This window comes from Nyctibius grandis, chromosome 14 (genome assembly GCF_013368605.1).
Source record: "Nyctibius grandis isolate bNycGra1 chromosome 14, bNycGra1.pri, whole genome shotgun sequence".
Taxonomy (NCBI): domain Eukaryota; kingdom Metazoa; phylum Chordata; class Aves; order Nyctibiiformes; family Nyctibiidae; genus Nyctibius; species Nyctibius grandis.
In genome coordinates, this window is record NC_090671.1 from 13,266,090 (window position 1) to 13,289,378 (window position 23,289).

Genomic DNA, 23,289 nt, shown 5'->3' on the forward strand with positions numbered 1-23,289 from the left:
AGCTTAAATTTCTGAGAAGGGACCTGCCGCTGCAAGGAAATGAACCAAGCTGCCAATCCACAGCAAGCCAGGCCCGTCTGCCCCTGGAACAGCGTTTTGGTATCAGTGAGAACACAACTTGTTTCTCCATCCTTATGACATGGCTGTTCAGCTCCAGGCTCACCATAAACAATTTTAAACATCGGTGCTTATTTCAGTTACACGTGTGATGCTTCAAGTCCTCCAAGCTCTACACAAAGGAGGATTTGAGACCAACGCACTGACTTGAAGACATTAAATTTTATTTACTTTGCTAGCTTGGAAAGTTTTAATGAGAACTTGCTCTTACTGGTCTCTTTTCTTGTACTTAATTATATTTATAGAGCAGTTTTGTATCAAAAGCAATTCACAAGTGACATACAAAGTGCACACGAGTACCTCACATGCATAAAACAGCGCCAGGTTGTGTTGCGGGACCTGCGTGCTCCCTCTATTCAAAGGGCAATCTCTGTCTCCAGAGGCACACCCTCAGCTTCTAATTAGACCACAGCTCAGCAGAGCATTTTAGCATCTGTTTAAATCCATCCCTGCTTAGTAAAGGAATGAATAGAAAGGAACGGATGGCTGAATGACAGCCTAGGAGAGGGGAAAATAGGGCTGACTGAGTGCATGGTAACAGAGCAGCATCCTTTTGTGAACAGGTAGATGTTTCATACAAGATACCCCATCCTAAATTGAAGCACAGCAGCAATATAAAGACCTACCATGGCAGTGCTTAGGTATTTTAAGTAATAGGAAGAATTCTGAAGGCAGAACGGGTGTTGTAGTGACTGAGGCTTTCATTTTCACTTGTTCCATAGCACTAACTTTATCAAGTTGTTAGAAGTGCCTGTTACTATTTCTACAGCCATCGTGTCCTGGCACACTTGCTGTTTCACTGCCACTGCTTTGCAAATAATCTTGCAAGGCTATGAACACAAAACCTAATAGAGAGGATAATAATTTCAGCAGGGCTATCTGTTTTGCGAGACGAGAAATCAAATTAGTATATTTTTTTTTCTTTGGTTCAGGCTCAGCTGTATCCAGATTGCTTCAGTCCTGGTTGAATTTAAACAGAGAACAAAATCTGAGCTTGTTTTAAGTTACCTGAAAATGGTTATGGCACACTGTGACAAAAGAAGCAGTTCTGAGCCCAGTTCAGTTTCCTACCCTTAGGATTTGGAGTACCGCAGACATCCGAGCTGCCTCTAAAAGCTTCTGCCTCTAAAAGCTGATGTTACAACAGCCCTGCCTTTTCCTCCTGCCCTGGCTCTGGGTTACACAGCTCGCTGCCCTCCCTCAGTCAGGCTCCCATGTTTGTGAGGCCCTTCGCAGGAACTCGCACCCAGGGATGCGTGAGAGGGGAGGCAGAAGCAGGCTTCCTCCGGAGCAACGAGCTGCTCTGCCTCCTCACCCAGTGCCTCGTGGCCCTGCACCTCATGTGAGCTGCAGAAGGGGTTTGTCGATGATCCCACTGCTATGTTTTTTTTCCACACTTCTGCACTGCCCTGCAGTTGGCGCAAGCATTTATGCAGCCATGTGGTGGTCTGGATGGCCTGAAAAGTAACCAATTTTTCTTTACTTCTGAGTCAGTTTTCAGCCAGACCAGTCCCCAGTCCAGTTTACTCTGCAGCTGCACAACGGCGTGTTCTAGCAATGAGAATGGGACAATGTAGGCATGGGATTGTTTTTTCAGGGGCAATGCCAGCTTGGATCAGTTTGAAGTCTGTCACATCACAATCTCAGCTAGCCATCCCCTTCATTTCTCATGTTGTCTTACTGCTTAAGAGGTAGTACTTGGAAAGTTTTACATATTTTTTTTATATAAACTGTTACCCCACTTAATTCAGTCCTCTAAGGCTCCTATTAGGTAAGTAGTCATTTACTTACAGCCAGAAAAATAACCTCATTACCCAGAATTTTTTAAAAAAGTTAACGGTGCAAGTCCAAGTGAAAGCCAGGGCGGTCTCCAGCGCGTGTAGTGCTCCTGGTAACCAAAGCAGCGCAGCAGATGGAGCGTTCTCTAACTTCACTCCCAGCACGGAACTTGACGTGCAGGAGCCAAGACAGACATTTGTGTCTGGTAATGCCATCTGTGTCTGCAAAACCACAACGCTTTCGCTGGAGTGCTTTTTGTTTGTAGGGAACACGTTAATGGTGGGTAACGCATACTGCAAACTCTTGGTGTTATGAGAATGCTAAGAACAAGAATGAAATGAAACAATCCCATTTCTGAGCAACAACAGTCATTAATAAAGCATATGAATATTGACGTTTTGCATAAAAGAATGGGCAGCATGAAACAAGTGACAGCACTGACATTTAACTCCTCAGTTGAACACGATCTCTTTAATAAGGGCTTACACCTTCTGGGTACTCACAGCAATAGCTGGGGCTAGTATCTATCCAGGAAAGAGTCAATCTGAATCTCCAAAGATGGAGAAAGCTAATCTCTTGAGGAGTTCATATTGAAACTGGACATGTTTGTGAAAGAGAAATCTCTTGAGAGTCACTAAGCACACAGAAACCACTTCCACCTCTGGATAGCCCCAGCCTGAACTGCAGACAGTGGAAGTTTGGAAGACTTTTAATGGGTGGCATCATTTTATGCTCACACTGTTCTTACACTCCTCCCAGGGCATCAATGACAGCACAGCCAACAGCAGACAGGTTACCGAGCGCCACGGATCTTTGTCCTGACCCGGTACAACTTCTCTTGTTCTCCTAGACTGTCAATGTTTGTTACTGCTTTTATCTTTGTTGCTTCTTCAGACTGAAGAGGGGTTTGTGCCAACGGTGCTGTAAATCAGCTTTCTCTAGTCTTTACGCTAGATGATGCTCACTAGCAACATTCTCACCCTCATCATTCCAGCCACATCACCCTTGCCTTTAACTCTCACGCATGGTAACTCCTTTCCCCCACATCAAACTCTATTGTCACATTTCAAGCGCTGACAGTCTTGCACTGTTTAGCTTCCCTCTACCTATCACATCTGCTAGTTTATCAAGCTGTCAACCTCCACCTTCGCTTTGCCAGTGACAGCAACCTCAATGGCTCTGTGTCTGCTTCTTCATCAGGCATCTCCTTCCTTTCTACCAGGCCATCCTCCACACATGGGAAAAGCTCCATGTCAAAATCTGTTGAATTGTTACTTCTCTAAAATCCCTCTTTGAAACCTACCATCTGGCATTTCATGATGCAAGTAGTGAACTGCAAGAATATACTCTGCTTTTTCTGCTAAATTCTGTTAGTCATGTTGCTACCTTATCCTTCAAAGCCATCTCTGCCTTGCTTTGTTTACTTGCTGCATTTTTTTCAGCATCTGGAGTGTGCCTGCTCTAAGAAAGGGACTGCTTGCTTTACTTCTTACCTTGTACAAGCCATGAATCCTGAAGCCCTAAATCATGATGCAGTTTCTTAGCTCTAGCATATTATAAATAATGTTATTTAGTAGACTGACCACTTGGGAAGCAAGTTACCAGGGTTCTGTTTTCTCCCCTGCCACTGGCTTATTGTGTGATGTTAGGCAAGTCACTGGGGACATTTCCAGATGCATATATGAAATTTGGCACTCCTGTCCATATCTAGTTACCCTAACAAGCAGCTTACTTCTTTCAGAAGGGTAGAGTATCTTTAGCTTCCACTGAAATCAGTGGTGCTGAGGATATAGTAGGACCAGGCTTCCTCATGATGCCTCCCCACAGAGGCTCTTCTATTATGGAGACCCTTAACCTCCAAAATGTTCATTTTTACAGAATGAGAGTAAATGCTGCGTATCACTTTCTGACTGCACACTCCTTTGTATATGTTAGTACCAATCTACTTTAGACATACAGTTTGGAAACAGTTCTGAATGATTCGCAAAATGCTAGAGGTTGGTTCACAGCAGAGCCTGGGATGTCACCAGCATTAGGTCTGGCCAACAGAAAATGCCTCTAAAACAGAAACAGCAGTGACGGGCTTCCAGGATTATGTGATGTTCATCAGCCATACAGGTAAATAGCTATTACATCATTAACAGTAACCCCTATGTCAGTTATACAAATTCCTGTGAGACTCACGTTGCACATTTTCAGGCCCCCAAAGTAGTTTCTTTTTCCAATCATCACATAAAAACAGTTTCAAGGAAGACATTCAAACAGAAGAAACAGTGAGGTGAGGTTACACTATCACAACCTGCCCAAAAACTAGAGCCAAGATAGGCAGAAGCAGGACAAACTGCTCTGGTGTTGTCTCAAACCTGCCCTGCGTGGGTCCACTGAAACAAGAAATGCAGCCTATGTAGTCAGTCCAATATTTCATCGTGCTGTTGAAAAAGTCAGCAGAAAAGTAAACTGGCTTGAAGGGCAGTGACGGAGTTTTTGGGGAGACACACACCTATTAAAAATGGACCTCAAATTCATTTCACAAAACATATCTCAGCCAGTAACTTTTCAGCCATTAGTAGTTTAGAACCTGGGAATGATCCAAACCCAGCCTACAGAAGGGCTTTGATTATACTGTGTGAACTCTATGACATATCTGTACCCTATGAAGTGATTTCTTTAGGTAGTGCTTTTGGAGAATTTATTATTTAAGGTCACTCTGCCATTTTCAAAACACAGTTGCTCAAAACTGAAAAATAAAAATGCACTTTTCAAAGGGATTTGGTTAAAAGATTGTATTAAGCAAACTACAGATTGTCAATTAAAAGTATTTAGAATAAAATGTGTTAAGAACTTTTAAAATTAATATTTAGAATAGAATATTCCTCTCAAAGATTCTAACTACAGGCTTTAAGAACATGAAGCATCCATGAAGCTCTCGAATACAAAACTGTTCTCCTTAAAAGCTGGCACAGTCCATCAGTAGGTATTACACAGCTCAAGCAGGTCAGCTACACTAACCCCCCTTCCTGTTCACTGAAAAATACATAAATCATTGTTTCCTCTCCTACCAGGTTTGGAATTCAAACGGAATTACAAGGAGGTCAAGAATAGAACTTTTTAAATACTTAAACAAACTTACTTTTTCACTTTGGGGTATTTCATCTCTGAAATAGCATTGGTAGCATCCGTCTGTCTCTCCTTCAAATGCTGTGGCCACATATTATCCACCCAGTCGACTAAGTCCACCTGAAAGCCCCACCAAAATCAACTGTTAGTTACTGAACACATGGTGGGATATGCTCCTGTTGGCTGAAACTCGAACAATGACAGCAGCAGATGCTCACAGACAGCAAGAACCTCGCAGCTCAGCAAAAGTCCTATGGACCCAACTCGTTAAGGTGCAGCACTTCATCACCACAACTCAGGCCTTTACAACCCAGGGGAAGGAGAGCTTTGCAGTCAATTTAACTGGGTGTAAATTCTGACCTGTGGGCACCTGTGAACACCTTCTCTTGCAGCATCACCTGCTGCCTGCATTCAAATGTTATTTTTGTAGCCAATAGCCTCAAAATTACATTTTTGAACATTGAAATACAAACATAGAAGAGATTATACTACTCCAACACCTTACATTTCAGGGAACATTAACACCATTGTTCTGGCCAAATTCTGATTTAGGTAATTACATTATCACCTACTGTGCATTTCCTTCGTCATTCTACTTGGGTATAAATTCATCAAAGTTCTTGTCCAAAAGCTAAACTTTTAGGAAGTGTGAGCAGGAAAAAACAGCGAAAGCTGAGCAATTGGAAGGATACTGCCAGGAAGAGATAGAAAGTGAAGATTGTTCAGGGACACTGAAACACAGCTCCTGCTCCGGGTGCCAGAGCACGAACTGCAACCTGTCCATCCCAGCCACAGCAAGGACAAGCCTGACTCATCCTTTGGTCTGTTTTATGATGGAGCCTGTGCTAGATACCCATAACACTCCCTTTTGGTTATGCAAGTGGATCACATGTGCCAGGTTTCAAAAGAGGGGAAAACACCCGCCAGCTTGGGAAGTCCAAGGAGGCAGGCTGTAGTGCGGCGTTTGGCCACGGTGTGGCTGCACATCCCGACCCAGCTCAGAACATCGTGGTGTGTGAATGAACCTCCATTTACAGGTCAATAAGGACGGGAAGACCTATCCTAGGCGTTGGCGACAAAGCTGTCCTCTGGCTGTGCAGCAAGAACGGAGAAGTCCCATTCAGTCATGGTTAGCAGCCCACTCAGCCTCCTGACTGCTGAACCCCAAGAATGTTATTTGGAGGAGTCACCTCAACTGTATCCCCAAGCAGATTTTCACAATATGGCAATTAGCACATGGAATTCTTGCAGCCTGGGGCTGGCCCCTGTCTATTTCTCCATCTGCACCAGGTACTGTCGATAACACGTGGTACTTTGAGAAGCAGTAAAGACAATGCAGCCAGTAGAAATAGTACCAGTTCTGTGAACATCACAGTTGTATGTGAAAACAAAATGGATGGTTATTGCCCTGATTCTGAAATAATTCCCACATCCTGATACTGCAACCTACAGTCTTTACACAACAGGGAACATGAATCAAGTATTTCTGCCTCACGTAGGCTCAAAGAGCTCTGCAGAATTCAAGGGATCCACTTACACAAATATAGTATTCAATTAGTATCTGATGTCATGTACTGGACTTTCTCTGAGCCCCCAGCACCTTCTCCTCTGTTCCCAAGTACCTCATGGGAAAGCAGATCTCTCTTTCAGTGAGATCTAAATATTCCTGGTTTCACAAATAACTGTGCACTCAGGCCGTATGAAACAGATATGAAGTATTCATTTAAATGTGGTAACAGGTACCTAATTGCATTTTTCAGTCCTGAGCACCCAGGAAATTTGCACAGATGTTTTAAAAGCTCACCTAGCATGATGTGCTTGGGAAAACTGGGATCAACCGAACACCAGAAACTCCCCAGAGCACTTAAAAACTGCCCACTAGTGTCTGAATGATAGCAAAAACCTGCACAAACTTCTAAAGATGTGCTTAATATTCAATTTGTGATGTGTGTAAAAGAACACAAAAGCCTACTTAAGAAATTACTTCTACAAATAGAGCTGCTATCTATTTTTGACCTGTTCAGGCATAAGTGTGGTGTTTATATTGTCTACATAGGCAAGAGATGTCACCAGCAAAAAAACTACTGGTATAACTACAATAGCATGTAGAAATTAGAAAAAGAAAAGCATCTGAAAACAAAACATCATAGGGCTGTAGCTTCACACCAAGCAGTGCCTTGAGCATCCAGTGCCATGAGCAGATACAGAGGGAACAAGCAGCACACGGGTTCTGCTTTGAGAAGTCCCTTTGTTCCCTGATCAGCCAGGACTGATGCCTAAAGTCTGTGCTGAGTGTCCTGAGGAGACACTCTAAAACCTCCAATGCCACTTTCTCCATCCCTGTGCATTACTGAGTTGATGCTCTAATCCTCACCCACACATGGCTACGTTTTAGTGATAAATGAAATCATCTTTATTAACCAGGTCGTGGTTTCACTGCCGGTGACTCCATCGGGAAATAAAACCACAAGAGCCTTTAAAAAATGTGTACAAATCTACCCCCTTCCTCTGACACTGCCAATTCTGACATAGCAGTAATTATACTGATTTAATTATGTATAAATTTCTACATTTAATACATGTGGAGCCCCCTGAACATTTTTTAGTTAATAGGAGGGTTCATATATAAGGAATAAGCTTCTTGATAATAGTTTTAAATTTCCTCCTCCTTAGAGGAGGAAAAACAAGAGACAGGTATTTAATTTTCCCCTAAATACCTTGAGAGGAACTGGGTATCTGTGCAAATTGCATGATTAAGAGCTCATCAGGTACCTAATTCCTGTACATTAAGTTCCACTGTCAAGGAGACCAGCTTTCTACTTAGGTACAAATGAGATCCTACCACTAAACAGACAGGAGTTACAGGTGCTTCACGTCATCTTGTTTAAACTCCACGGTTTATTTCTTACAAAGCAACCGGTGACTGGGAAGAAGCTGAAAACAAACACCATCACCACAGGATCCCTTACCACATTGGGGCGCTTGACAATGTTCTCCAGCTTCGTGTGACTGAACTCCAGGCTGATGACATTGTAGAGTTTTTCACGCTGGGCCTCTGGTGTTTCATAGTATCTCACAAATTGAGACATGCTCATTTCAACACCCTTCTGCGTGTTCACATCCATCACATCCACTATCCGTCGGCTTCCTGCAAACACACAGAGACACTCTCAAAACATCTACCTTTGCTTTATTTATATTTTTTTATATATATATAAAATTATATCTATTATTTTATATATGTATAAATTCTTAATAACTGCAGGGAAACTGTTATTAGAGGATGAGAGACCAGCATCAGTCCTTCCACAGGTCCTGAGCTGCTCAAACTGTGAGCAGGGAACTATCTTGTAAGCGGAATTTGTGCCCAATATGAACTGAAGAAGTCACTTGCTGTCCCTCTGCTTCAGAGAGATGGCGAGTTTCCTCCTTTACACGGACTGACATGAGCAGGAGTACATTAGAAACTATGAAGAAGTGATATAATATGGTAGCAGGGGGCATGCAAGACAAATAGCTCTCCAAATCATACTCTGCAATTTTCTAAACATCCATATGCCTCTCGAGATGCTTTTACTCATCTACACAAATTATCCCTAAAGAGCAAACTGCCTTGCATCACCGGATGCTATGAACTGCTGAACACCTTATAGAGATCGCTGAGTATCCTCAAGTCCAGTCATTGTCAGCGGAGATGAAAGCACTAAACGCCGTAGAAGAGTGAGCCCCCACTTTGGATCTCTCAACAAAAACTATAGGACACACTTTCAGCTTCTCGAGTGGCAGACAGACAAGTCTCATTAGCACCAGAACGTTGAACAGCAGTTTTAGTTGAGCCTTCAGCTTTAAGCAGATTAATCCACCATCTTCTCTTTGGCCAACTGGAAGGCTTCACCTCTCCCAGCGATTTCATCATCCTAATTAGTGGTTCATTTGTGTGTGAGCGAACGGTAGCCCGTGAGAGACACGCCTCATTTCCAGGAGAGAAGGATTCCAGCAAACTAACTCGCAATGCTTCCCAAAAATCACTCCAAAACCGTTTTCACTGCCGAAGAAATAACTCAAAATAAATTGCATTAAAACAAAATGGAGGGCTGATATATGCCATCAGAGGGAATTAATAATAATTACAGCACCTGGCCTATTGTGTGCTTGGGAGCAGTATTTCAGCAAGAACGATCGTTTGGATTGCATCACTCCATTAAAAACATCCTTAGCCACTGATAGCAATGACAGTGACAGATGTGATAATGATTCTGGAAAGGAACTCAAGACCATAAAGCTTTGTAATCAAAAAGAAAAATTTATACAGTGTAAATCTGGAATAGTCCCAGAGGCCCGTCAGTCAAACTCTTCACTCCAGGGCCAGGGAACAGGATTTCATCCTTAGTCTGAGCCTGGGATGGTGCCTCGTGTTGCCACCTTGAGGCAGGAGGAGGAGAAAGTTTAGTTACGTGTGAAAAAGCACAAGAATCCTTAAGTTGGGTATTTGCATGTTTGAAACAACACACATAAAATCTAGTTTAGGGTTGGGGTTATTTTGTTGTTGTTGTTTTTTTAACTGTTAACTTTAGTATCTAGGGGGAATAAATAGCCTGTTTTTCAACTCAGTATGTTAGCAACCAGGGCGAAGTCCTGTTAAACAGCCCCTGAATAAAAGCCAGCCTGATTTCTGGCTTCCAGTGCCTGGGGATTAAAGCAGTGGCTACAGCCCAGAGGCGTTAAGTACACAGATACCGAATAATTAATACTTGCAGGACTGCATGGCAGAGTCTGGGATCTGCCATCTTATAGTCTAGGTTTGATCTTAGCTTTGCTGGAAGCGACCTTGTACAGCCTCTCAATTATCCCTTCTGAAAGAAAAATCAGCAGTTACCTGATGAATTAAAAATACGAGGCGCAGTTCAATAGCAGGTTTGTTAAATGTACACGGTTCTCAATTACGGGCAGAAGAGCTAAGATTTGAATTGATAGTCTCTTGACTTCCAAATTAGAGAGTGTGAATTCTGGATCATTTTCCCATGTGGACAACTAATTTTTAAATCCACTTGTAGACAACGGCTTTGAGATGACTGTGACCACATCAACACATCAGTTCATGTTTTGACATCATGGAAATACATTCTTGTGAGAGGTTGAGTTTTTATTATAACGTTCATTCAAAGCGGATTTGCTGCTGTTTATATCCGGACGTGAACATGACTGTTTTTAGCAAAACTGTCCCAGTTTAACTAAGATTTTTTTTTAAAGAGTTTGACTGTGTTAGGCAAAGGACAAACTTAAAGAGAGCTCCAACAGGAAGCTCAGCTCTAAAAATAGAAATGGTTCTACTTCCAAAATGGCAAGTCAGCGGACATGCTAAACATAGGCAAGCGAGCGTTATAATATTTCATTTTTAGTTCTAAGAGCCAAAAAAAAAAACATAAAGAGGGAGCACCAAATACCTTATTTTTATTTATTTTATTGCACAGAAGCCCTAATTGTGGATCAAGGCTCACTCACCAGGCACTCTTCTGACGCACAGCTCCCCAGTGGAAAGCCACAACAAGGTAGATGGCTACATCCATGTTTTAGCCCAGCATCGGTTAGTGCTGAGAGCTAAACCAGCATTAAAAAAAAATAAATTGAAAATATATATTCCTCTTCCTCTCTGCGAGGGAGGAAGACTGTGTGAGTTTTCTGCCAGTTCAACTTTCTGAACTACCTCACTGCAAGGAAGGGCAAAGCCCGCGCCAGCACATAGGAAGGGGATAGGAGAGCAATGCCAGAAGTGGGGAGAGAAGGAAGAGAATGAACAGGACACCAATTTAGACTTGCTTAATTACAAAAAAAGCAAGTTGTTACATGCAATGGGTTGCACAGAGAATAGAGACACTACACAGGGCACATAATAGGCAGCGATAGCAAAAACTAGATGCCAGTTTAGATGACAAAAAGATGGTCTGGCACCAGAGCACAGCACTGGAATTAGAAGGACAAGTTTCTCTTTCCAGTCTATCAGGAACACTGGGTAAGTTTTAACCTCTCTCTGCCCTAGGTCCTGGTTTCATGATACAAACCGTTCACCAATACTCAACAAACTGATGAGGCTTAAATAATTTTTTTAAGTGGGGTCAGCTCCCTGCCTGCTTCACAGCACAGTTCCACAAGCACCGGGGTAAGGGATGTGCATCCAGCACCGGCACCGGCGGCTGCTGTGGGAAATCATTCAGCGACACTGAACCACAACCCCAGTGTCCCCTTCTGATACTACAGCCTGGAGCTTTTCTTCTTAAACAATAAGCTATTTAAGAAGCACAAAACCAGTGTGTGTTAAATGAAGCAACGATGTTCTCTGAAGGTCTGCAATACACCACTTTAATATACAGAGATTTCCACTTCATACATGCACTGCTCCACATTAACGTCGGCGGATGTCGAAGTCCCAAAGGGTTGCCTCAGAGCTGCTACAAACTGCTTCAATTTTCAACAAATTAGGCAGAGCTCTCAGACCTTGGAAAATCACTAATGTAACCTTCACTTGAAAAAAATCCATTCAGAAACTCTGTCTAGTTTCTAATCCTAATTCTGCCCAGGAGAGAACACAGTGCAGCTCCTCAGCTTTGTCATTCTCCCTAGCCCTGAGCAACCAGGGAGCGGAGAGAGGAACAGTTCAGAAATCACATTACGTTGTCTGATCAACACACACGACTGCTGGTAACCCACAAAGGACTAACAGATCCCATGACAAACAAACAAAAACCCACCTGTCAAGTCCTACTGGTCCTGCTTACAGCAAAATATGTTGATCTCTCTGTCATTATTGGTTCATGGTTGGTAAGAGTATCCTAATAGCACTTGCTCAAGTCTGGGAGGATTTATCTGTACTTCCTCACAAGCTACTATGAGATTAGGGAGTAAAATGAGTTCTGTACAGTAGAACAGTATAGTAGCCTCATCAAAGAAAGAGGGATACAAAGAAAACAGGAGAGGTCGCTCAAGGGAAAAGAAAGGAAAAAAGACAAAGAGAAGAGGATGAGCCGGTAAGTCTCCAGTGCTGTACTTAGAGAAGAGAACCCTGCCAGGCAGAACTGGAATGAATCGTTTCAATAAAACAGCGCCTTTTTTTTTCTTTTTATTGTCCAGATGTTTCCTCTTTGTATTTCTCACATTTAAAAAGAAATGCAACAGCTAGAAGTCTCACTCCAGCTCACACCAACAGTACTTATAAACCCCTTTGTTGATAGACCACTGGTTGGACTCCATCCTAGCTTAGAGGCACGTGGAAGTTATCATTTTCAGTGATAATATTTATTTGCTGATTTTAGTTGAGGTCTGATTTAGCAGATTTCCCAATTACAGTGAAGCTTCAGAGCATGAAGCATGTTGGCAGTCCCAACAGCATGACTGTGAGGACATTTGGAACTCGATTTTAAAAACAAAGTGTTTTTAAAAAATAGTGGGAGATTTTAAAACAAGTTTTGGCCACAAAACAATATGATGGAGGAACTGTTTGTTTTTATAAAGACTGGATCTCAAACACATGTTGCTGTAATACTGCAAATAGCCTTATGATATCTGAGACAAATCACTGGCCTTGACCTACACTGCTTTCTGATTTTCTATTTTTCCCCTTGGAAAAGTTTGTAGCCAGGTACGTAATACATAACTCAGCTCTCTTCAAGCACAGGTTCTGGCTTTGGATCATCACATCAATGGGAATAGCACCAACATGCAATTATTTTACAGTCACTTGTGAGGAACATCCAAGCTCAGCCTCATCCTACAAAGAGCAATTCTTATCTCCTGCCTTCAAGGTGCTCTTGAATCCCCCTGCTCCTCTCAGCTATCGGAGAGATGTACTGTCCCTTGTGGATCTGAGTCCCTTGATGAATTTAAGGTGTGACTCGCAGGATCCAGAGACTGGGGTACCCTCAGTCTGAATCCTCACAGGCTGAAGAACATGTTCACAAGTTGTTTTTTATAAAACTACACAGACATCGGCCTTCCAAACCACGAGAACAATGAAGATGCTTTCACTAACTCTCTTTTGGTTAATACTCCAACAGTCCCACTTAGATGAAAATGAAAAAAGCAGAACCCAGAGAGGAAGCCAGGCACAGATCACACTGTGGGGCACAAAAAAAACCCCATGAGCAACAAGAGGAGAAATCTTACAATGAATGGAAATATTTCCTCCCCTCCCATCAGGTCAGTGGCGACTCCTCTCCCCTAGAAGAGGCCGGTCCACTGCATTTTGAAAAATGCATTATTTGGACACTAGGAACAGAGCAAAGACCTCACTGCTTCCTCCTTATCCCTCCACACAAGACTCCTGGAGATAGAGCAGCCAGTGACTCCCTGACTCAGCTCTTCTGCCCTCCCAAACGTGGCACTCCCATTCACAGGACAAATCCCCGCACGGGAGAGGACCATACATCTTAATCAAGGCTTAGATGCGAGTCTGAGGGCAGACTTTTGCACTTCCTTTGAACAGCCTGTTTCGTTTTGGGAAGCACTCCTTACAACAAAGTTTCTCTAACGAGCCTCCCTCCTAACTCCCCTCGGTCTCCAATTTCACAACTTCCTTGAAACAAACGGAGTGTTGCTCTATAGAAAAAGCAACACCAGGTCCCCATTCAGCAGAAATGATGGAAAATTTTCTGAACCGCAGTGTGTGGCTGCTTTGTCCTTCTGTTGTACCTGCACGGCTAATTTTCTTTCACAGGACAGAGAACTGTACATTGATTAAGACAAAATTTCCCCTACTTGCCCACAGACCACACTACGAGCCTCTCGACTTGCTTTGTAGCTCGATGTGAATTCAACCATGATACAATTTTCAGAGCAGATCGATTAGAGAGGGGGAGCAAACACGCAGGAGGAACGAACCAAAAAAATCACTAGGAAGTAGTTACTCAGGGACAGTTATCTGGTTTGCTTTCAGCTTTTTTGAGTAGCTACTAACAAAAAGCTGAACACATTTGCACAGCCAACTCAGGAACTGTTGTGCTAACGCACCAAAAGAAATGTAAAAGAAATGTTTTACATGGTCTCTGCCCTCCCTCCTGCCTTTACCCACCCGATCTGCAGTCACCACCACCCCAATTTTCTCTTCTGTGGAGACACCACTCATGATTCTTGATTGAGTATTGAATTAAATTTATACATATGTATATGTATTCATCTATAAATGTGTGTACAGTTTTTAATATATATAAAAATCACATTTTTAAACACAGAATAATCATTACCTACAATGCTGGCATCTCTTTCCATTCCCCTTTCATTACCACCTACTTCCAGAAGTATGAATTAGGAGGGTTCTTGTCTTTCTGTGAAGTACCTGGCATGTATATTCTCATTTTAGCTGGAGTTCCTGGGGACTACAGCAGCATATGGATTTAACAGAACAAAAATGGCTAGAAAAAGATACAGAGCCTCACGTAGCTTACAGCTGTTTTGTACACTTGATGGGCAGTAATCCTTTCTCTTCCAACTGAATTTAAATTATTTAAACCAGCCTGCTTACATTAACTGGTAAGGGAACTTGTTCCACCCCATCTCAGTCCCCTGCACAGAAGAGGCCATGGCTCTTGGTGTTCAGTACATCGTTTACAGTTTACAGGAAAATTCAAAACTGAGAGTCCCCAAATGCTGTTTCCAGCCTCGCACTGAACAGGCACCTGAGCAGATCATTTCACCTTTCAGCCTGGCTTCCACCTGGGAAAAGAAGGCCACGCTATTTACCGTGCACCATTACACTGTGGAGTTGCAGTTACTCCTACAATGAGCAAAATGTTGCGATGGCAAACTTCAGAAAACTTGCTTAGGTTTCTCCTCTGTGAAAAAAAAAAAAGCTTAACAGCCAGTGAAATACTCCTCTGCAGGTCTAATTTCTTCCACTGACACTAAAGAAATCTCAGTTGCTCACTTCAGTGCGGTATGACGAAGTCTTTAACATCTTATCCACTTAGTGAATAAACCATGAGCAGATGTATGACGGCACACAGCATCTCCTCCAGAACCGATCCTTGTCAGCAGCGCTTGTAGGGCCAAACCCCCCTATTTTATAAGGCTTTTACCTTGCAACTGTCTGGGATTTAATGATGTAATTTATCCTATTATCTTTCTCCACTGACACCACGATTATAAGCTCATAGTTGAGGCAGAGACCTTCACACATATTTCTTTAAACACTCAATTTGCAGCTGAATTTTTTGGCTCAGCTCCTGTTCTTTTGCTGTTTCTAATGAGAAGGCAAAACCCAGCAATAATCAGCTATCTCTTCAGTTACTCTCAGTGAAGAAAGCAACAGGATATGTAGACCCTTGGTTTTCCTTTCACCCTTTGTCTGGGAGATCAAAGCCTGCCGCCAGGTCTTTAAAGATTTGACAGAATCACTGAAATCAAATATTGAAATGATCTATTAGGTCCCATCTGGTGCATCATGTCCTTGGGCCAGATGAAGATTGCTCTCTACAACAGTTTTTGGAGCTTTGTCATGTTTGCTTTTTACTGATATACCTCAATGCACAAGTTTTATCACAATTAAAAGCTTTACTGCTTTCAACTTGGATTCTTTATACAAGATGAAAACACCAAAGCCTTACAACACAGTTTGTGAACACAGCAACTAAAGGATGGGAAACAAACATTTTCTATCCCCGTAAGCATTATGGCCCAGTCCAGCCTACAGCATCAGATTTTAATAGCATAATACATGACTGATGATACATTCTTCTCTGCTCCTACACTTATTTTTTTAATTCTATAAATAAACCCTTAGCGAGTTAGTTAAATAAAATGAATCAGTGAGTTTATGTCAGTTGTTAGACCACCCCATGAACAGTGTAAGTCCTGTACTTCCACTGTTCCCACTGATGCAATGCCTGGCTGGGCACGGTGAATTCCATACAACAATGCTGCTGATCCTACAGAAGTGACCGCTGTGGTCACAACTTTAACCTCTTCAGCCAGGGATCACAACAACTGAAAGTCTCTTTTCTTTCTTACAATCCTCAGCATGTTTTGAAATCGCCCCTTTAGCCACTAGCCGGGATTGCAAGCTCGACTTTGGGGGTGTATAATACACACCCTGGCACACAAAGCTACAGCAGCGATGCATACATTCATGTACGCTTCCTCTTTCTTTCTCTCCTTTATGTGGTTCACAGCTTCCAAAACTACTCAGTGGTCCCTTCTTCAGATTGTATTATTCTTCACAGACACTATACAAAGACAGAAATCAAACTAACGAAAAAACTGAATGCTTTGGCTTTCTGACATCAAAGACTAAAGCAAATGATTGCATTCAGTCCTTGAATTCAGGAGTAGCAAAGGCTAGAGATGGTCAACGGCTACCACAGAAGCCCTGGCTTTCAAACAGCTTGCTGAGCAATGCAGGTACCTTTCTCCTTGCCCAGGCTTAGGCTAATCTTGGCAAGTGTATTTCATTTGTTCTTTAGTGTAATTAGCACAAAGCATTCACACAGGTACATACGTCTGGAGGTTGAAGCAGACACGTGGGAAAACACGCTTTTTCTTTCCTGCCCGTCTGTGACAGACAGCTCTCCATGCTGTGGCCCAGAAGCACTGCTGGCAGAAGAAGCCAACACAAGAGGCCTGGAAAGCATCAATTATTCTGTGTAGCTGCCTCTTCTGAGCATGAGGAGCAGTAAGTCACTCAGAATCACACAGTCGAAGGAAAACTTAGCAATAGCTGTTGTGCTGTCCCAGCGCTAACCACTTCACATACCTGTGACTCCCATAATCAGTTCTTCAGCTAACTTGACCCCTTTTTTTTCTTTTTTTTTGTTCCACAAAGACACTTCTGCATTCTATCTACAGAGCTTTGTGATTTACATTTACATGACTAGGAGCCCGGGAAAAAGAACAGTGTCTGAGTCTCACCAGTAGCCCTATCTGGAAGTGTCCTTGAGACACCCTGTTTACTGGCTGGAAGACTGACTAGTTAACTACAGAGAAGAAGAAATGGACAGTAGGGATAAGTTCTCTGAACTTCTGGGAGCCCTGAAAACAACAGAGTAGGAGAACATGAAAGAAAGAAAAAAGGACATAAAGCAAGATACCATGCAAATCTAAAGACAACAATTGCAAATGCACAAAAAGCTTTAGAATAAAACCAAGCCCCAATACTTACTAGCTACTGCTGTGCACTTGTTTTTTAAGTAGTCCATATGTATATGCTAACACCACCAATACACCAGGGCATGCCAAGAGTGAAAAATAAGGAGCCTGAAGAAATAACACTCATCAAACTTCTACTGCAGATGTGGCTGATGTTTAAGGAGATGTCCAGAGGGCCAAGGACCCTCTTTGTCAAATTTTAAATCAACTTATGAAAAGATTACAGTGACGTTCTGTTCTTCAGAATTAGCAATCAAATCTACCTCAGACAATGAAATTGCAAAGCTTAATAGTTATTAAATTACAACAGAGTTTTTCTTCTTTCAAAAGTTGTCTCAAGTTCCTAAGCAGGCCAGTAATTCCTCTCCTGTTCTCTGTTTGTATTCTTGGCTCACAGCCATTTCAGAGATCAGACAATTCCAACTGCTGAAATTAATCCACTGCCTCAGGTTTAAAGAATATCCAGGATATCTTTCGTACAGAGGTAGGAGTCTAGTTATAACCTTTATTTCAACCGTACAGTTTAAAGTATTTGTTCTTTAAAGTAAAGCTACCGTACAGGAAGAGTGTTTCATCCACACACGTTACACGCAGGTGCACATTCATGCACACTAAGGTGCAGGTCATAAACAGTAGGTCATAAACATTACCAAGCTGAATTACAGCTGGTATCTACATTGTTTGAACAATGAAAACAAAAAAATCCAACACGCAATGGCAATGTTTCTTTGGAAGTCTGGCAAAACATTAAAATAAATAGACACCTAAGCCCAAGTAACCACAAACAACGATCAAAAAACCCACCTTTTTTTTTTCCTCCTTGTTATTAACACAGACTAAAGTTTTCAAAGGGAAATTTAAAAAGCTAGGCTACAAATTGTTGTTATTTCCTTGTGACTTACAGGTACCAAATATGGACATAATACAACAATCACATTCGAAAGAGAAAGTAAGATTTCAGAATAATTTGAGACCAAAGGCTCAGTAACTTCCTATGGAATTTATGTGCTTTGGAAAAACCCAGCACCACCTCTTTAAATGTTCTACAACAAATGTGTTATTTCCCCTGATTCAAAGAAGAAAAGAGCACAAATGATAGGTTTAAATAGTACCAGCATATTATAATGACGAGCACTTAAAAACCCAAGTTTGCACAGAACACAACATTTTTCAATCTATGTTCTCTCTCTATCAACTCCCACGCACACTCAGATGCAGAGTTATGATCATTCCATCTCACATTCGCCAAACATCATTCCCCCGCCAGGTTCAGCAAGGCCTTGAGTAAGTTTTGAGAACACTGCACTTCAGAAACACAGATAGCCAGAGGTTCAGGCAAGGTCTGAGGGGTCTGCTAAAAAAATGCAGGGACAGTCACAGGAGATAGTAATAAAAGAAAACTTTTCATCTGCTTTATTTGAACATTAGATTGTGAGTGTAACACATATATTAACCTAAAACTAGAAAAAATTATCAGCAATGATATGCAATAGGAAAATTGCTCACCAGTGTTTCCTGGAGTCATTAGTAGATAATTTAGAAATTTAGCATGGAGACAAGAATGGGCCCCACGTGCTCTCAGTGTCAATGTGGCTGTCACATACAGCACAAATTCCACAGCGACAGAAATGCTTTGCCATAAGCACCATGACTTTTCAGGTATAACTTACAGCCCATTTCCCAAATATTTCAGATCTTTTGAATCAAAGTTTCCACGTGCGATGCCAGAAGTCATCAACCATATCAAAAAAAGACAGCAGGTGACAATGTTCTTGACCAAATTACAGGCTCAGTACAATGACTCTAAAGGGAGTTTGTCCAAACACAATAAAAAAAGACCCATGACGTGCAGTATCTGGCCTAAAGCATATACATGGATTGCTGAACCAGCTGTGAGAAACAGCTTTTACATTAAAGTTGATCTCAAAGTTAATTACGATTGTTATTTCTGCTCCATTGTTTTACAAATCGAATTTTATTTATAAATATCCTCCTGCTTCGCTGGCCATGTACACAGGAATCTCCACCCCCCTCATACTTCAAGGGACATCAATCTTGAGGAAATGCAACTCCCACTCTTTGACTGTTAAACAGGAAAAACAATGTTGTTATGCAACACTACGCGGTTCCAAAACATCTCAAAGCCAGACCCTCAGCTTCAGCAGTTTCAGAGACAGAAATGGCAGTTTATCAGCTATGGAACAAATTCACAGAAAACTGCAAACAGGGTCCAGATCATTACAAGGTTTAGGCACAAGGCTCCTCCGCAGCAAGAAGAGGTATTCCATACCTACGAATGTGCACATGCAGCTATTTTAGGAAATCCATAAAATTTAGGACTTCCAAATGCCCTCATATTGTTTCCTAATTTAACTGCAGATTGACCAATAGAAACACTACCAAACAGCACTTCCCACACCACTTCCCTAACATTTTCTGCCAAAGAGGTTTGGGGCTTTTTTTTTTTCCCCAAACTTATAAATGGTCATAAATTAAGCAACATTGCCAAGTTTTGTTTGTGAAGGGAGGTTATCAGAGATAACCCCTCTCTCACAGATAACCCCAAATGAGCAGAAATGAGGCACAAGTTCCTCTCCCTTGTTTTTCTTAACTACATCTTTTCCACACTTGATAATCTTATTGATTATTAAACCCAAGGGTAATTTTCAAAAATTCATCTTTCAGAACGCAGTAACTGGGCTGATTTAAAAGATTACCTCCTGCTACAACACAAGTAAATAAAACCAGTAAATTCTAAAAACAAGAATGCAGTTAAAAGTCTCCATGAAAGACTGCAGCTATCCAAAACTCAGCTAGCTCCACAGCAATGATTTCACAGAGTGCAGTATCACTACTCAGTAACAATTTCAGCTAAATGATAAATAACACACCCATCTCCAGTAAAAGCAGATTTCAAAGAGACATACAGTATAATCTCCTACTCAAAATGTAGCTTTTCTTAGAGTTAAAAAAATTTCTTTTGCAAAAATTGCTAGGAAATATTTGATGATTACAGTCACCACTTCTCTGGTTTGTGTCTTGTCAACAAGACAGGCAGTTTGCACAGCTTTGTGCTCAGTCTCTCTTAGCAACCTTTCCTCAAAGCACTGACCTGCCCTGACACTGATAAAGGCTGTGGGGAGAGCACAGGCAAAAGGTGATACGGCGCCAATCATACCTTGTACAAACAGATGCTCTACAACAGATAAAAAAAAAAATAGGAACTCGATCAATAGAGCTGCTCGCTTTCCAGGATCACAAAAGTGTGTGTAGGACACCTGTTAAGAGCAAAAGCATTCACTCTCTTTCAAATTGCCAATTATCCAGCATGAGATCAGAGTCCGGTCAGCACAAGTACTAATTAGGGTTCTCCAAGCCTTTTTAATTTACAAATTGCTTCTCCATGCCTTCTCCCAGATTCTGAGAGTTATCACAAATGTCTACAAACACAACTGGACAAGTATTTCAAAGCAATTCTGTTCTGTATTGAGTTAATCCAGTGCATTCAAAATAACTTACCCACTAATAGCTTCACATCTCTGACGGTGAAATCCGGGTCAGGCATTCTGTAATTAGCAAAGAAAGCAACGTTAAATACCGTCAAGATAAGTATGGGTACACTTTCGTTACCATAATAAAAGAGAAATAAATGTATAGTGCTCTTTGTCTGTAATGCAGTAGGTGGAATCAAGCAAGGCCTCTCTGAAGCGTGGACAGTGCACGTTTTAATGACATACATTAGCATCTTTGCATTGGCAAGTGTACAAAAGTTTCTCTACTCATAATGAAAGAGAAGAGGTGTCTTTTCAAGCACTCTCTAGCAGCACTGGAGTGGGAGGGAAGGGAAGGGGTTGAGGGTGATTTCAATAAAATCCTAAACCTTTATATCTTGGTCATGCTGAGCAGCTTGCAGTGGTTTGCAACTGGTGGTGCCTCACGTACATTCCCCGAGGTGAGCATTATCCCATTGGCCAGTGGATACAAACTGAGGCATATAGCAGTAAACCAATTTGTTCAAAGTCACATCATCATAGGTTGGATTCACTGCTTGGAAATAAAATGTCAAAAAGAATGAATTAAAGCCCCTTCGTTTTCACTACTATTCCAAACCTCCTTGTCTGGCAGAAGACAACCTGGCTGTATTGTTGTTCAATTCAATTTGGGCTAATTCAGAGCTAAATTAAATGGTAACATAATTGGTTCGCCAATGTTGATTCATTTATAAGATCACTTCTAACACAGGCAATGTTTTAGGCTTTAATGTAATAACCTAGTACATCTAGTGAGTGAGTTTTACATGTCGGCTAGAGAGTAAAATTCTGCAACCTGTAGAGTGGATGGAAAAAGAAAAAACAGCAGCGGGGGTTTTAAAGCTGATTGACTTCACCTTAACGACAGTATTTCACACTTCACATCACACAAAAACTGACTAAGGAATTGTAATGAAAAAGAGCCCTGTGGGAACTGCCAGCTAGGTGCTCAGTCCCTCTTGTACTGCCTTGGGTGGAAGAGAAACAACTTGCTTGTGGTCATAAAGCACTTTTGACATAATTCAGTTAGAAAGCAGAACGATCCAGCCCATAGGCAGACTTTTAGAGCAAGAGTTTTTACTATTAAGAAAACACTGAAAGGTAAAGTTAAAAACTGCATTTACTGTCATGGATATATCTTGAGAACTATTTGCCAAATTCTGTTTGTCCACTTTCTTTTACCCTTATCACCTTGCTCTGGTGGGATGCGGAGGCTGGACAGTATCTTTTGTTAGGTCTCCGCCAACCCTCACATCTCTGCCTTTAGCTGCGAGGGCCCCACAGCTTTGGAATTCACTCCCTCGCCAGAATGAAACAGCCTGAATCTCCTGACCTTCAGGGTTCATTCAGAGCTCATCTTTTTTTTCCCAAGCACTAGAAAGTCAAAAGTGGAGGGAAGGAGGAACTGTTTGTGGGCAACAAGAACATGCACAGCTTATCTTCAAATGCCACAGCTTGCCTGTGTTTTATGTCAGACACGTAGAACAATTAGATGGGCAATCTTTTTCACATTTGTATAAACCAAAATAAAAATCGACAATCAAGATGATAGATAACAACCCTATCCCAGACGCATACAAGCAAATCCAGTCTGAGAGCTCCAGTAGCAGCTGACAATAAACATTCCTCAAACTGGAAGAACACAATCCTCCCTAACAATACAATTGCATGTTTAGCTCTTAGGAGAGCACACCTGGCATACCCTTGGTTTCTTCTCTGCAATCCCAGGATGTATGATACATTAGAGAAAGACTACACCAAGGGAACAGTTGCAGGCTTGAAGACAGCAGGTTTCAAGTACGAGAACCCATTTCGTAGTTGGGCTGCCTTGGGAGGTCCAGCGTTAATTCAAACCCATCCTGCTGGCTGCTGAGACCATAAATGACTGCACTTCTTCATCTCCCACGCCAGCCAGCATAACTGCCACTCTCACACTTATACAATTAGGGCTGGTTTGCTACAGCGCTATGATGGCCAAAAAAAAATTGCTTTCTTGAATGTCACCAGTCCTAAACTAATCCGTACTTGTTGGTTCATTTGTTTTTCTGCATATAAATCCCGAATACCAACAATGCAAGAACTGAGCAAAGATCTTTTTTTCGTCACTGTTATGCAATTTTTAGGCAAATGAGCCTTGCATAAAACCACTATGAATGCTTCCAAAGATTTCATACACCATAAAAAATAGGTGAAGAGTAGTATAGTGGGGTGACTTAACACCAAAATATGACAGACTAAAGTTGATATTTTCATCATTCTGTTATATACAAATCGTGTTGCCTCAAACAGGAACGAAATACAAACACCTTAGCGTGCACTGGTGCAAACTTGCATTTTAGTAAACATTCAAAGATTTGCTAGAGAAGTCTCCTATTCAAGTCCTAAAGAGGACGAGCTCTGGCTAGCATACATATCTGATTAACCACAATACAATGCAAGATGAGCGCTGTTCAGATAAAAGAGACAATACCTCTCCCAACAGCATTCTCTCTCCAAGTCACAATCCTGGAAACAGCCAAACAGCTCTCCAAGAAAAACAGCTCCTCTTCTGCTAAGAGATCACAGGTGGACTTTCCTGCTTTCTAGCCATACAAGTAACAGCTCAAAATGGTCAGAA

General features: G+C 41.7%; 1 protein-coding gene across 2 annotated transcripts in view; it reads right to left on the bottom strand.

The window, feature by feature from the left end:
* KDM2B (lysine demethylase 2B) overlaps window positions 1–23,289 on the bottom strand; it is a 110,883-nt gene that overhangs the window by 80,324 nt on the left and 7,270 nt on the right. For both annotated transcript variants that reach the window (XM_068412445.1, XM_068412446.1), the window contains exons 4-6: window positions 20,662–20,708; window positions 7,983–8,161; window positions 5,027–5,133 (exon numbers count right to left, since the gene is read on the bottom strand). In XM_068412445.1, the coding sequence (XP_068268546.1) occupies window positions 5,027–5,133; window positions 7,983–8,161; window positions 20,662–20,708 (333 nt within the window). The remainder of the gene's footprint in view (window positions 1–5,026; window positions 5,134–7,982; window positions 8,162–20,661; window positions 20,709–23,289) is intronic.